The sequence below is a fragment of the Nerophis ophidion genome, linkage group LG09, assembly GCF_033978795.1.
Source record: "Nerophis ophidion isolate RoL-2023_Sa linkage group LG09, RoL_Noph_v1.0, whole genome shotgun sequence".
NCBI lineage: Eukaryota > Metazoa > Chordata > Actinopteri > Syngnathiformes > Syngnathidae > Nerophis > Nerophis ophidion.
Genome location: NC_084619.1, coordinates 3,192,474 through 3,208,995, shown reverse-complemented (window position 1 = coordinate 3,208,995; position 16,522 = coordinate 3,192,474). Strand labels below are relative to the sequence as shown.

The window sequence follows — 16,522 nt, the reverse complement described above, 5'->3', positions numbered from 1 at the left end:
CAGGACACGTTGGGAAGACTATGTCTCCCGGCTGGCCTGGGAACGCCTCGGGATCCCCCGGGAAGAGCTAGACGAAGTGGCTGGGGAGAGGGAAGTCTGGGCTTCCCTGCTTAGGCTGTTGCCCCCGCGACCCGACCTCGGATAAGCGGAAGAAGATGGATGGATGGATGGATGCATGGATGGATGGATGGATGGGTTCTGTGATCGATATCCTTTGCCTTTCAAAGAGCCATTTAAGACCCGTGTCATTAAGCAAAGAAGACAATAGGAGACGCTATTATTTTCCTGAATGACTACTGGTAGTCACCCAGATAATAAGTATTAGTGCGTTCTATGAAGCCATTGGCTTTGTCGCCTACTACAACATGTACGATCTGCTTGTCAGTCCAGTATCGTGTTGTGTGTGGCTTCTGCGGCAACACGCACACGACTGCAAGGCATACTGGGTGACACAGAGTACACTAATGGTTGTGATATAAACAATTTTAACACGCTTAGTAATATGCGCCACGCTGTGAAGCCACACCAATTAAGAACGACAAACACATTTCGGGAGAACATCCTCACAATAACACAACATAAACGCAACACAATAAATACCCAGAATCCTTTGTATTCATGACACATCCTGACTATTTTGTACACCCCGCTAGCAGCAAACCCCGCCGCAATACACCGCTTCACACTTACAGCTTTCTTCTTTGATGTCTCCATTTTTCATTGAACAAATTGCAAAGAGAATATGTTCTCCATACTAGGTTTCACCAAAAACACATAAATTTGTCTTGAATTTAAAAAAAATAAATAAATAGGGACGGCGTGGTGCAGTGGGAGAGTGGCCGTGCGCAACCCAAGGGTCCCTGGTTCAAATCCCCACCTAGTACCAACCTCGTCACGTCCGTCGTGTCTTGAGCAAGACACTTCACCCTTGCTCCTGATGGGTGCTGGTTAGCGCCTTGCATGGCAGCTCCCTCCATCAGTGTGTGAATGGGTGAATGTGGAAGTAGTGTCAAAGCACTTTGAGTACCTTGAAGGTAGAAAAGCGCTATACAAGTACAACCCATTTATTTATAAGATGGGTTCGATGAATGCGCTTATGAAGCTAATGGGGTTTGGTACCTCCAACAAGGTTAAGAACCACTGTGCTAAAGGCAGCCGCGATACACCGCTTCCCACCTATAGCTTTCTTCTTTGATGTCTCCATTGTTCATTGAACAAATTGCAAAAGATTCAGCAACACAGATGTCCAGAATACTGTGGAATTTTGCGATGAAAACAGACGACTTAATTAAGATTTCATCATTGATATATAAACTATCAGACTGCATGGTCGCTAGTAGTGGCTTTCAGTAGGCCTTTAAAATGTACAGGTCAGAGACGCCCATGTTGGGAGGGCAACAAGGGCTCCTTTATTATTGGTTTGAAATAATTATTAGACCGTTTTGAGTATACCAAAAATAGCACAAATAGTAGTTTGAACTTGCCTTGACTAATTCTGTTGAAACTGTTTATAAAGCTTCAGGGGACAAAACCTGACTTTTTTGTCATCCATCCATCCATTTTCTACCGCTTATTGTCTTTGGGGTGTCGGGGGGCGCTGGTGCCTATCTCAGCTACAATTGGGCGGAAGGCCGGGTACACCCTGGACAAGTCGCCACCTCATCACAGACTTTTTCGGCATTTCTGTAATTTTTTGTTGTATTTTGTTATTATTTTTGTTGTGTTACTCCATTATACATTACTTTTTCTAAGATGTTTTTTATCACGTTAAATTAAAAAAATTCAACGTCCAATTTTTTCACGTACAGATATTCGACAATACCCCAAACAAATTAGATTCATGTATTTGTTAACTTTTTTTTTTTTTTTTTTGCCAACATGGCACTGCCATATTTATTATTGAAGTCACAAAGTGCATTATTTTTTTTAACATGCCTCAAAGCAGCAGCTTGGAATTTGGGACATGCTCTCCCTGAGAGAGCATGAGGAGGTTGAGGTGGGCGGGGTGTATATTATAGTGTCCCGGAAGATTTAGTACTGCGAGTTGTGGGTATTTGTTCTGTTGTGTTGATGTTTTGTTACGGTGCGGATGTTCTCCCGAAATGTGTTTGTCATTCTTGTTCGGTGTGTGTTCACAGTGTGGCGCATATTTTTGACAGTGTTAAAGTTGTTTATACAGCCACCATCAGTGTGACCTGTATGGCTGTTGACTAAGTACGCCTTGCATTCACTTGTGTGTGTGAAAAGCCGTAGATATTATGTGACTGGGCCAGTATGCAAAGGCAGTGCCTTTAAGGTTTATTGGCGCTCTGTACTTCTCCCTACATCCGTGTACACAGCAGAGTTTTAAAAAGTCATTAATTTGACTTTTTGAAACCGATACCAATAATTTCCGATATTCCATTTTAAAGCACTTATCGGCCAATATTATCGAACACCTCTATTTATTAGTTTTACACAGAGCAGACCTTTATGATGTTACCCACCCAGCCTGGGCGCCATCTTTGAAAATGGGACCAGAAGTACCCAACTCACAACCTGGTGATCCACAGTCATCCAAAAAGAGATATCAATATCAGATATAACCCTTTGCAAACCCAATCTAACATCTATCCGTAAGAAACATTCAAGTCCTCTTTCAAATTTCCCGAAGTTGACGTCATTGTCGGAGCAAAAGTGCGAATAATATTTAGAAAACTGCCGCAGGTGAATAAACAAAGTTATGACAGCGAGGCTTACCCATAATCCTTCGCTAAAGAAAACCCATGTATTGGGACTTGTAAATTTAAGTTTAAGGACACTACATTAATTTCACACAGGTGTGGTGAAATTATCCTCGGCATTCGACCCATCCCCTTGTTCCACCCCCTGGGCGGTGAGTGGAGCAGTGAGCAGCAGCGGTGGCCGCGCTCGGGTATCATTTAGGTGATTTAACCCCCAATTCCAGCCCTTGAGGCTGAGTGCCAAGCAAGGAGGTAATGGGTCCCATTTTTATAGTCTTTGGTATGACTCAGCCGGGGTTTGAACTCACGACCTACCGATCTCAGGGCGGACACTCTAACCTCAAGATTATGTGGCCCTTACACTGCTTCACAGTAGGTATGGTGTTCTTGGGATGCAACTCAGTATTCTTCTTCCTCCAAACACCACCAGTTGAGTTTATACCAAAAAGTTCTATTTTGGTTTCATCTGACCACATGACATTCTCCCAATCCTCTGCTGTATCATCCATGTATCCATTTTGGTATAAACTCAACTGGTGGTGTTTGGAGGAAGAAGAATACTGAGTTGCATCCCAAGAACACCATACCTACTGTGAAGCATGGGGGTGGAAACATCATGCTTTGGGGCTGTTTTTCTGCTAAGGGGACAGGACGATTGATCCGTGTTAAGGAAAGAATGAATGGGGCCATGTATCGTGAGATTTGGAGCCAAAACCTCCTTCCATCAGTGAGAGCTTTGAATGCTTGACCAAATACTTATTTTCCACCATCATTTACAAATAAATTCTTTACAATTCCTACAAAGTGAATTCCTGGATTTTGTTTTCCACATTCTGTCTCTCACAGTTGAAGTGTACCTATGATGAAAATGACAGACCTCTGTCATCATTTGAAGTGGGAGAACTTGCACAATCGCTGGCTGACTAAATACTTTTTGCTCGACTGTAACTAACTTTTAAGTGCAGCTTTCAGCGAGGAATTTCTTTACTCATAAGTCAACTCTTAGCAGACTTCTTAGGAGTAATTGTAAGAAGCTCGATAAGTACGGCCCCTGAGCTGTGTGCTCACCTCCTGATCACTCTTTGAGAAAGCGTCGGCGCCCTGCTTGTTGAGCGCCATGACGACGCCCACCGGGTCCTTCTCGCACATGATGGGCGCCGTGATCATATTTTTGGTGGTGTATTTGGTCTGCTTGTCCACAAAGTCGCTGAAATGAGAGTCCTGAAAGTAAACGGACACAGGAGAGGACGTAAAACACGATGTAACGCTCCAAGACCACAGAGCGGTGTCGGATCCACTCACCTTCTTCACGTCGGCGATATTCTGAGGCTTTTTGGAGTGTGCCGTCCACCCAACGATCCCCATGTCTGTGGGGAAAACAATCTCCAAGTTGGGGTTCACCAAGTTTTTCTCAAACGCCGAATTGTGCGTGACGTCGAAGAGGATGGTGGACAGCTCGGGCGTTCCGTTGCGGGACCGGTAGCCGAAGTAGCTGCAGCGGTCCGCCTGCACCAGCAAAGCGATCCTCTGGAGGATTTTGTGCAAGGCTTTCTCCACAACCACCTCGCCTTGCATCTCCTTGATCAGCTCGAATAAGAACTCAGCCTCCTGGATGGTGGAGACGTCCTTGTAAGAGGACGGGTCTTTCACCTGCACCTGGTTGTTGAAGGCAGCTGTGATCATATCGGCTTTGATCTTTTTTTCGTAGTACTCCTTTGCAAACTGGAGGTTGTTGTCAAGGAACTTCTCCACTGTGTCCTTGTCGCCCATTTTTGCTTCCGCAAGTCTAGATCTTCCTTCTGCTGCGTTAACGTGGAAGAGCAAATCAGTTCCCAGCTCCAGAAGATGTGACGGTGCTGTCCTCACTGACGCATCGTCCAGGTCCTACTTTTTCACTGCTAACCCGGTGGTAAGGGGATCCCAAAGGGCACTAATGACTTTGACGCAAGCGTCATAAAGCCTTCTTAAGTTTTAAATCCCACCGCTTGACGTTTTGCAAGCGTCAATGGCATCCCAGGTAATGCTAGTTATGGCACCGGCAGTGTGAGGTTAGAACTTCAGACAGCATCTTTCAGACTTGTTGAGTTAAGAGTCATCCAAACATTGCTGTGTGAATTCTAAACAAATCAAGTTATATTTACGTGCTTGATTTACATCGAGAAAGGAATAATCCAGGATTAGCAGAGTTGTGATCCTAGGGCAGGGGTCAGCAAACTTCACTAACAAAACAGACATTTTGCCACCTTATCGACTACAGATGAATAGTATAGAGCTGCAAAACATAGCACAGTTTTTAAAGTTTTTGTCAGAAAGAGTTGTTGACGAACCCCAAGATGCAGAGAAGGTGGGAGGCATTTTGCAGGAAAACATGATTTAATTTAAAACACTAAGACAAAAACAAACAAAGGGTACAAACAAAAGGCGCGCACGTGGGCGGATAACAAACAAAAAGAGCTAGCATGGGAACTAGAGATGCGCGGTTTGCGGTCTCATCCGCGGAGTCCGCGGATAAACCGCGGGTCGGGCGGTTGACATGACAGAAAAATTGATTTATATTAGATCCGGGCGGGTGGCGGTTGAACCATCCGGAAATATTTGATATACGTGGTTCTGGGATTTGCCATTCAATGAGCCATTTAAGACCCGTGTCATAAAGCAAAGAAGACAATAGGAGACGCTATTATTCTCTTGACTGATAAGTATTAGGGCGTGCTATGAAGCCATTGGCTTTGTCGCCTACTACAACATGTACGATCTGCTTGTCAGTCCAGCATCAAGTTGTGTGTTGCTTCCGCGGAAACACGCACACGACTGCAAGGCATACTGGGTGACACAGAGTACACTAATGGTTGTGATATAAACAATTTTAACACTCTTAGTAATATGCGCCACGCTGTGAAGCCACACCAATTAAGAACAACAAACACATTTCGGGAGAACATCCTCACAGTAACACAACACAAACGCAACACAACAAATACCCAGAATCCTTTGTATTCATGACAATTCCTGACTGTTTTATACACCCCGCTAGCAGCAAACCTCCCGCCCCTGTGCGTCGGTAAGGTGGGCAGGGTTGGGGGTGCAGGGGTGTAAAATATATTCAGGCTCTGTCACGGATACAAAGGATTGTGGGTATTTGTTGTGTTGCGTTTATGTTGTGTTACTGTGAGGATGTTCTCCCGAAATGTGTTTGTCAATCTTGTATTGTGTGGCTTCACAGCGTGGCGCATATTAGTAAGTGTTAAAGTTGTTTATATCACAACCATTAGTGTACTCTGTGTCACCCAGTATGCCTTTCAATCTTGTGCCTGTATTTGTGGAAGCTGCACACATGTTGCCGGACCAACAATCGGTTTGTACATGTTGTTGAAGGTGTCTAAGGCAATGGCTTCACAGAACGCCCATATTCTTGTCATTAGGATGAACGCCAATTGGATAGTCACGGGAACGTTAGCGGCTCCAATTGTCTTCATTACTTTGTGAAACAGGTTTAAATAGTTCTGTGAGTGGTAAAGGCGGCCGACCTCTGATGTATTTCAGCGGGCGGTTGGCGGGCGGGTACGGTCCTGATAAAATGTTGGTTCGGGTGGACGGCGGGTGGATGACGACTTTGGTGATGCGGTTGCGGATGATGTACTTGCCTATCCGCGCATCTGTAATGGGAACTAGAAAATAAAAGGAGCTTAGCATGGAAGTTAGTAAAATCAAAAAAGGCCTACAGTGGAAGCTAGAAGGTCTCGAGCAGGAAACAGAAGTCGTACATGAAATATGAAAACAAACTTGGAAGCAGGGAAGAAAAGGCAGTAAGCTAAAAACCGCAATCAAATAAAGCTTACCGCAACGCTGCGTTGACAAAACACGACACGACAGGTAGCAACGACAAGAGCGACATCGACATGACAATAATCCAGCACTGACTGGAGGAACAAAGCAGGTACAAATAGGAGCGGGCTGATTGACACCAGGTGTGGGCAGGTGCCAATCAGCCGCAGCTGGGGAGAAACCGCGCCCAGGGAGAAACACAGGAAACAGACAAAATAAGAGCGCTGACAGGAAACACTAGACACACACACAGAGGAAACAAAGACAAATCCAGAGGGGAAAACTAAAACATAGACAAACTGTCAGGGGCAAGCCGGACAGTTTTAAAATGTTTAAAATTTGACTGGAAAAGCCATCTGTCCATGCGAATTAAAAGTATTGTTCTTTATTTGGCAAGTAGTGAAGTGAAGTGAATTATATTTATATAGCGCTTTTCTCTAGTGACTCAAAGCGCCTTACATAGTGAAACCCAATATCTAAGTTACATTTAAAGCAGTGTGGGTGGCACTGGGGGCAGGTGGGTAAAGTGTCTTGCCCAAGGACACAACGGCAGTGACCAGGATGGCGGGAGCGGGAATCGAACCTGCAACCCTTCCAGTTGCTGGCACGGCCACTCTACCAACCGAGCTATGCCGCCCTATTCATGGTTATCTTCCCTAAGGCGTTGCACACACAAAAAGCTGAACTGAACACACACTCTTTTTCTTGCTTTCTTTGCACCTCAGCTTGTGTGCATTCACGGCCCCACAGACAGTCGGAAACTATGGAAGTCTTTTTAAAAGTGCAAACTTTTTTCACTCCGGGTTCTCCAAAAAATCTGAAGGAGCCATGACAAGGAGAACAAATACAGTACTTATCTCTGCTTTTAAAAGACTAAAAAAAAAAGGGAATTAACTCCATCCATCCATTTCTACCGCTTATTCCCTTTCGGGGTCGCTGGCACCTATCTCAGCTACAATCGGGCGGACAAGTCGCCACCTCATCACAGGGCCAACACGGATAGACAGACAACATTCACACTCACATTCACACCAATTTAGTGTTGCCAATCAACCTATCCCCAGGTGCATGTCTTTGGAAGTGGGAGGGGCCTATCCCCAGGTGCATGTCTTTGGAGGTGGGAGGGGCCTATCCCCAGGTGCATGTTTTTGACGGTGAGAGGAAGCCGGAGTACCCGGAGGGAACCCACGCATTCACGGGGAGAACATGCAAACTCCACACAGAAAGATCCCGAGCCTGGATTTGAACCCAGGACTGCAGGACCTTCGTATTGTGAGGCAGACGCACTAACCCCTCTGCCACCGTGAAGCCCAGGGAATTAACTTTCACAGGGAATCAACAGCTTTGCATCAAGTGTTTACTTAATTCTTTTTTAGGGTAAATACAAACAATACATTGAAATAAAGCAGAGTCGTTGAACAGAACTAAGTAAACAAACGTGAAGAACTGCAGATCTAAGGAGGTTTGTGGTTCTGCTCAGGCCAGGCAGACTTCCACGTGATTCAGCAGGTCTTCATACTGACTGACTGAGTACTGGATCCAGCAAAGAGGACAACTCAGGAAGCTTCCATCCGCTTTGCAACTTTCTGATGTGGCAGACAGGCATGGGGCCTCGACATCATCCTCATCCCTCTCATGCACAGCTTTGTGCACTTTTCTCTGATAAAAAAGAAGAATCCAAAATAATGAGTACTGAAAACAGCTGCAGGTTCCATCCTTAAAGGCCTACTGAAAGCCACTACTAGCGACCACGCAGTCTGATAGTTTATATATCAATGATGAAATATTAACATTGCAACACATGCCAATACGGCCTTTTTTGTTTACTAAATTGCAATTTTAAATTTCGCGCCGAAGTATCCTGCTGAAACGTCGCAGTATGATGACACGTGCGCGTGATGTCACGCATTGTAGAGGACATTTTTTTCCAGCACCGTTCCCAGCTATAAGTCGTCTGTTTTCATCGCATAATTCCACAGTATTCCGGACATCTGTGTAGCTGAATCTTTTGCAATTTGTTCAATGAATAATGGAGACATCAAAGAAGAAAGCTGTAGGTGGAAAGCGGTGTATTGCGGCCGCCTTTAGCAACACAAACACAGCCGGTGTTTCATTGTTTACATTCCCGAAAGTTGACGGTGAAGCTTTACTATGGAACAGAGCGGTCAAGCGAACACGGTTGGATAACATATTATTTTCGGGTCTCCCCATGTCTAGCATTAAAAGATTACGGTTGGTACAAAATGCGGCTGCTAGACCTTTGACAAGAACAAGAAAGTTTGATCGCATTACTCCTGTACTGTATATACCTTTATATACATATATACATACATATATACCTATACTGTATATACCTTTATATACATATATACATACATACGTATATATCTATACTGTATATACCTTTATATACATATATACATACATATATACCTATACTGTATATACCTTTATATACATATATACATACATATATACCTATACTGTATATACCTTTATATACATATATACATACATATATACCTATACTGTATATACCTTTATATACATATATACATACATATATACCTATACTGTATATACCTTTATATACATATATACATACATACGTATATATCTATACTGTATATACCTTTATATACATATATACATACATATATACCTATACTGTATATACCTTTATATACATATATACATACATATATACCTATACTGTATATACCTTTATATACATATATACATACATATATACCTATACTGTATATACCTTTATATACATATATACATACATATATACCTATACTGTCTCACCTGCACTGGCTTCCTGTGCACTTAAGATGTGACTTTAAGGTTTTACTACTTACGTATAAAATACTACACGGTCTAGCTCCATCCTATCTTGCCGATTGTATTGTACCATATGTCCCGGCAAGAAATCTGCCTTCAAAGGACTCCGGCTTATTAGTGATTCCCAAAGCCCAAAAAAAGTCTGCGGGCTATAGAGCATTTTCCGTTCGGGCTCCAGTACTCCGGAATGCCCTCCCGGTAACAGTTCGAGATGCCACCTCAGTAGAAGCATTTAAGTCTCACCTTAAAACTCATTTGTATACTCTAGCCTTTAAAGAGACTCCCTTTTTAGACCAGTTGAGCTGCCGTTTCTTTTATTTTTCTTCTATGTCCCACTCTCCCTTGTGGAGGGGGTCCGGTCCGATCCGGTGTCCATGTACTGCTCGCCTGTGTATCGGCTGGGGACATCTCTGCGCTGCGGATCTGCCTCCGCTTGGGATGGTTTCCTGCTGGCTCCGCTGTGAACGGGACTCTCGCTGCTGTGTTGGATTCGCTTTGGACTGGACTCTCGCGACTGTGTTGGATCCATTATGGATTGAACTTTCACAGTATCATGTTAGACCCGCTCGACATCCATTGCTTTCCTCCTCTCCAAGGTTCTCATAGTCATCATTGTCACCGACGTCCCACTGGGTATGAGTTTTCCTTGCCCTTATGTGGGCCTACCGAGGATGTCGTAGTGGTTTGTGCAGCCCTTTGAGACACTAGTGATTTAGGGCTATATAAGTAAACATTGATTGATTGATTGGACCACACACACAAAGTACAGTGTATTATGCAGCGATCATTTCGAAAGATCGTGTTTCGCAGAAGGGCAGAGATGGCCCAACCTTCAGGTTGTACAGGTACGACGATATAATCTCACTAAGACACTAGTAACACAATAAGCAGATAAGGGATTTTACAGAATTATCCTAGTAAATTTGTCTAATAACATCTGAATCGCTCCCACTGTATAGTCTTTTTTTGTTTTTCTCTAGTCCTTCACTCTCAATTTCCTCATCCACGAATCTTTCATCCTCGCTCAAATTAATGGGGAAATCATCACTGTCTCGGCCCGAATCACTCTCGCTGCAGGTGGCCATGATTGTAAACAATGTTCAGATGTGAGGAGCTCCACAACCCGTGACGTCACGCGCACATCGTCTGCTACTTCCGGTACAGGCAAGGCTTTTCTTATTAGCGACCAAAAGTTGCAAACTTTATCGTGGATGTTCTCTACTAAATCCTTTCTGCAAAAATATGGCAATATCGCGAAATGATGAAGTATGACACATAGAATGGACCTGCTGTCCCCGTTTAAATAAGAACATCTCATTAAATAGAGATGATTCTTCTACAAACTCATGAAGTCCTTTGAATCACACACACCTTCGTGGACTTTTTGGTGAGGGTTCTTCGCATCATATTTCGAAATCTGTCCATCTGTTTCTTCAAATATGAAGAATCCTGCACCTTATCCTCCAGCTCTTGAGAGGAAATGCGGACCTAGAAATAAAAATATACATGTTTGCTTTTGTCGCCATGATTAAAACTGGGACATCTGTTCATTTTGTTTCTACTGTATGCCAAAGAGATGTTGTTTTGAGTGTCAAACCTGTCGCTGCAGGTTGTCAATCTTCTCCTGGTCTGCATGGTAGCGATCTAGCATACATCTCCGAAAGATAGAAAACTAGGACAGGAAAAGGAAGAAGCAGATTACCTGTTCTTAAAAAACAACAACATACAGAGCTAGAAATTGCTGCATTAAAGGCCTAGTGAAAGCCACTACTAGCGACCACGCAGTCTGATAGTTTATACATCAATGATGAAATATTAACATTGCAACACATGCCAATACGGCCTTTTTTGTTTACTAAATTGCAATTTTAAATTTTGCGCCGAAATATCCTGCTAAAACGTCTCGGTATGATGACGCGTGCGTGTGACATCTCGGGTTGTAGCGGACATCTTTTTCCAGCTCGATCCAAGCTATAAGTCGTCTGCTTTAATCGCATAATCACACAATATTCTGGACATCTGTGTTGCTGAATCTTTTGCAATTTCTTCAATTAATAATGGAGACATCAAAGAAGAAAGCTGTAGGTGGGAAGCGGTGTATTGCGGCCGCCTTTAGCAACACAAATATAGCCGGTGTGGGGCTAGGAAAAAACTAACAATTGAACTAAACAGACTACTATCCAATAAAAATAATAAGCAATCATCTGGCTGCTCAGTGCAACATGTCTAAAATCACAATATGATGCAGTGCTTCTCAATTAATTTCTGTTACGCCCCACTTGGAAAAAGAAAGTATTTTGCAGCCCCCACCCTCCACCGTGACTATCAATAGTATAATTTGTCTGTAAAATTGTCGTACAATGCAGCTGAGATAGGCTTCAGTGCCTTCAAAAGGGACAAGCGGTAGAAAATGTATGGATGAATAAGATTGTAAGCTTATTAACTTTAAAGGAAAAAACACACCTGTCTTTCCTTGTCTCCCACTGTGGTTACAGTGAAGCCAAGAACTACACATGCTTCATTATTTTCTGGTATGACAAAAAAAAGCACCATTGCACCCCCACTATTTGAGAAGGACTGATTTAAAGTAACCAGCAAATCTTAGCTGTGCTTCGTCTCATTGTCATGGTTTTTGGTGTTTAAAATACAGCGACTGACTTCTATGTCACATTTCCTTAAAGGGGAACATTATCAGCAGACCTATGTAAGTGTCAATATATACCTGGATGGTGCAGAAAAAAGACCATCTATTTTTTTAACCGATTTCCGAACTCTAAATGGGTGAATTTTGGCAAATTAAACGCCTTTCTGTTTATCGGTCTTTTAGCGATGACGTCAGAACGTGACGTCACCGAGGTAACACACCCGCCATTTTCATTTTCACATTACAAACACCGGGTCTAAGCTCTGTTATTTTCCGTTTTTTTGACTATTTTTTGGAACCTTGGAGACATCATGCCTGGTGGGTGTGTTGTCGGAGGGTGTAACAACACTAACAGGGAGGGATTCAAGTTGCACCACTGGCAAGAAATCTGCCGCCAGACCCCCATTGAATGTACCAGAGTGTCTTCACATTTGACCGGCGATGCTAAGACAGACATGGCACAGAGATGTATGGATAACCTGCAGATGCATTTGCAACCATTAAGTCAACAAAATCACAAAGGTGAGTTTTGTTGATGTTGTTGACTTATGTGCTAATCAGACATATTTGGTCACGGCATGACTGCCAGCTAATCGATGCTAACATGCTACGCTAATCGATGCTAACATGCTATTCACGTTAGCTGTATGTACATTTGAAACTAGATACCCATATTTAATGCGAAACAAACACTTACCAATCGACGGATTTAAGTTGCTCCAGTGTCACAAGATGCGAAAGTCCTGATCGTTTGGTCCGCACATTTTACCGGCGATGCTAATAAGGCAGCCATGCTATGGGCCACTTCATTAGGTACACCCACGCTATGGCCGAATTGCATCAATAGCTATTCGCTCAATAGCTTCAATTTCTTCTTCATTTTTGTTTTCGCTATCTGCCTCCATACTCCGACCATCCGTTTCAATACATGCGTAATCTGTTGAATCGCTTAAGCCGCTGAAATCCGAGTCTGAATCCGAGCTAATGTCGCTATATCTTGCTGTGGTAACCGCCATGTTGTTTGTATTGGCAGCACTGTATGACGTCACAGGGAAATGGATAGTGGTTTCGAAGATAGCGAAAATAAGGCACTTTAAAGCTTTTTTTAGGGATATTCCGAGACCGGTAAAATTTTGAAAAAAACTTCAAAAAAAACAACAAGCCATTGGGAACTGATTTGTATTGTTTTTAACCCTTTTGAAATTGTGATAATGTTCCCCTTTAACAGCATGATGCATGACGTCGACCCACAAGTCTTTGGCAGCATCTCTTTCTACGCCATCAAAGGGTGAGTATTTTGTGTTTTTGTCCTACCCCCATTTTATTAACACTGTTAAACTGATTTTTATACATATGAGAGTTAAAACTTCTCTTCAATTGTTTCTTACTGGAAAAATGTAAACGAATATGAGGTTGGGCTGTGGTTGTTTACCTGTAGTCTGTCCTCATCCATTTTGCTCTGGAGTTCTTTTATGTGCTGCTCGTTCTCCCCACAGCGGTGATGATAACCTTCAAGCTTTTGCTTGAGGTCATACACCTCAAACTCCTTTTCCACACACCTGCAAGGTAGTTTGAAGTACATTTAGACCAGTGGTTCTTAACCTTTTTTCAGTGATGTACCCCCTGTTAATTTTTTTTTAATTCAAGTACCCCCTAATCAGAGCAAAGCATTTTTGGTTGAAAAAAAAGAGATAAAGAAGTAAAATACAGCACTATGTCATCAGTTTCTGATTTATTAAATTGTATAACAGTGCAAAATAGTGCTTATCTGTAGTGGTCTTTTATATATTTTGGAAAAAAATATATAAAAATAACTAAAAACTTGTTGAAAAATGAATAAGTGGTTCAATTATAAATAAAGATTTCTACACATAGAAGTAATCCATCCATTTTCTACCGCTTATTCCCTTTGGGGTCGCGGGGGGCGCTGGCGCCTATCTCAGCTACAATCGGGCGGAGGGCGGGGTACACCCTGGACAAGTCGCCACCTCATTGCAGGGCCAACACAGATAGACAGACAACATTCACACACTAGGGACCATTTAGTGTTGCCAATCAACCTATCCCCAGGTGCATGTCTTTGGAAGTGGGAGGAAGCCGGAGTACCCGGAGGGAACCCACGCAGTCACGGGGAGAACATGCAAACTCCACACAGAAAGATCCTGAGCCTGGGATTGAACCCAGGACTGCAGGAACTTCGTATTGTGAGGCAGACGCACTAACCCCTCTGCCACCGTGAAGCCCACATAGAAGTAATCATCAACTTAAAGTGCCCTCTTTGGGGATTGTAATAGAGATCCATCTGGATTCATCAACTTCATTCTAAACATTTCTTCACAAAAAAAAAATCTTTAACATCAATATTTATGGAACATGTTCACAAAAATTCTAACTGTCAACACTGAATATTGCATTGTTGTATTTCTTTTCACAGTTTATGAACTTACATTCATATTTTGTTGAAGTTTTATTCAATAAATATATTTATAAAGGATTTTGTAATTGTTGCTATTTTTAGAATATTTAAAAAAAATCTCACGTACCCCTTGGCATGCTTTCATGTACCCCCAGGGGTACGCGTACCCCCATTTGAGAACCACTGATCTACACCATGGGTGTCAGACGTACGGCCCTAGGGCCGGATCAAGCAGGTTTCATCCGGCCCGCAGGATGAGTTTAAGCACTTCTTTGTGGGCATCAGGTGAAAGTGCAGCAGCTTGAGAACAATACAGAAAAACTCATGCCTAACCCTAAAGATACACTTAATGAGCAAACCTATTAAATACTTTAGGTAATAGAGATGCGAGGATAGGCAATTATATCATCCGCATCCGCATCACCACAGTCGTCATCCACCCGAACTAACATTTTATCAGGACCGTACCCGCCCGCCAACCGCCCGCTGAAATACATCAGAAGTCGGCCACCTTTACCACTCACAGAGCTATTTAAACCTGTTTCACAGAGTAATGTTAACAGTTGGAGCCGCTAACGTTCTTGCGACTATCCAACAGCATTCATCCTGATGACAAGAATATGGGCGTGCTGTGAAGCCATTGCCTTAGACACCTTCAACAACATGTGTGAACCGATTGTTGGTCCGGCAACATGTTGTGTGCTGCTTCCGCAAATACAGGCACAAGATTGAAAGGCATCCTGGGTGATACAAAGTACACTGATGGTTGTGATATAAACAACTTTAACACTTACTAATATGTGCCACGTTGTGAAGCCACGCCCAACAAGATTGACAAACACATTTCGGAGAACATCCTCACAGTAATACAACATAAACGCAACACAACAAATACCCATAATCCTTTGTATCCGTGACAATTCCTGAATATATTTTACACCCCCGCGGCCCCAAACCCACCCACCTTACTGACGCACGGGGGGGGTTGCTGCTAGCGGGGTGTATAAAATAGTCAAGAATGTCATGAATACAAAGGATTCTGGGTATTTGTTGTGTTGCGTTTATGTTGTGTTATTGTGAGGATGTTCTCCCGAAATGGATTTGTCGTTCTTAATTGGTGTGGCTTCACAGCGTGGCGCATATTACTAAGAGTGTTAAAATTGTTTATATCACAACCATTAGTGTACTCTGTGTCACCCAGTATGCCTTGCAGTCGTGTGCGTGTTTCCGCGGAAGCCACACACAACATGATGCTTGACTGACGAGCAGATCGTACATGTTGTAGTAGGCGACAAAGCCAATGACTTCATAGCACGCCCTAATACTTATTATCTGGGTGACTGCCGGCAGTCATTCAAGAGAATAATAGCGTCTCTTATCGTCTTCTTCGCTTTATGACACGGGTCTTAAATGGCTCTTTGAATGGCAAAGGATATCGATCACAGAACCAAGCATATCAAATATTTCCGGATGGTTCAACCGCCACCCGCCCGAATCTAATTAAAATCTATTTTTTCGTCATGTCAACCGCCCGACCCGCGGATAAACTCCGCGGATGAGACCGCAAACTGCGCATCTCTATTAGGTAAGGTTGCATTTCTGGCACCAGACAACTGGAGTGGAGGCGCGGGTACTTCGAGAAAACACTCAAACAAACTATGACTGAAAGTGGTATTTATAGACTGCCGGGCTGTACTTCTGGTGCTAAAACACTTCAGAAAAGGTGCAGCAGCATAAAAAGGGTGTATACCCAGTACATTGTTACTGTAGCTACATCCTATGCTAGGGCCGGATCAGGCCAGCCAATAGGTTTTATCAGGCCCGCGGGATCAGTTTGCTAAGTTAAAAAAAAATTCTAAATGTGTCCACCGCATGTCACAATAGCAATTCTTTGTATCTTTGTCGATCATGCCACATATGTACAAAATAAATCACATGATGTTAGTCCGAGTCCATGGTTCTCGCCCGGAAAAGGGTGGAATGCCATCTCCGGGTTGGGGAGGAGACCCTGCCCCAAGTGGAGGAGTTCAAGTACCTAGGAGTCTTGTTCACGAGTGAGGGAAGAGT

At 43.2% G+C, this 16,522-nt stretch overlaps 1 protein-coding gene and 1 long non-coding RNA gene across 5 annotated transcripts in view; one reads left to right on the top strand and one right to left on the bottom strand.

The window, feature by feature from the left end:
* Positions 1–16,522, bottom strand: part of LOC133558907 (cone cGMP-specific 3',5'-cyclic phosphodiesterase subunit alpha'-like) — a 48,148-nt gene that overhangs the window by 19,053 nt on the left and 12,573 nt on the right. Inside the window, exons 6-8 of one of the 3 annotated variants that reach the window (XM_061910060.1) lie at positions 13,472–13,598; positions 10,993–11,067; positions 10,767–10,883 (exon numbers count right to left, since the gene is read on the bottom strand). In XM_061910060.1, the coding sequence (XP_061766044.1) occupies positions 10,767–10,883; positions 10,993–11,067; positions 13,472–13,598 (319 nt within the window). Of the gene's footprint in view, positions 1–3,791; positions 3,945–4,025; positions 5,710–10,766; positions 10,884–10,992; positions 11,068–13,471; positions 13,599–16,522 lie in introns of those variants that run through there. The other 2 variants (XM_061910062.1, XM_061910061.1) reach the window with 2 other exon arrangements.
* Positions 1–16,522, top strand: part of LOC133558909 (uncharacterized) — a 96,037-nt gene that overhangs the window by 77,455 nt on the left and 2,060 nt on the right. For both annotated transcript variants that reach the window (XR_009808057.1, XR_009808056.1), the window contains one exon: positions 13,268–13,327. This is a non-coding gene — a long non-coding RNA (uncharacterized LOC133558909). The remainder of the gene's footprint in view (positions 1–13,267; positions 13,328–16,522) is intronic.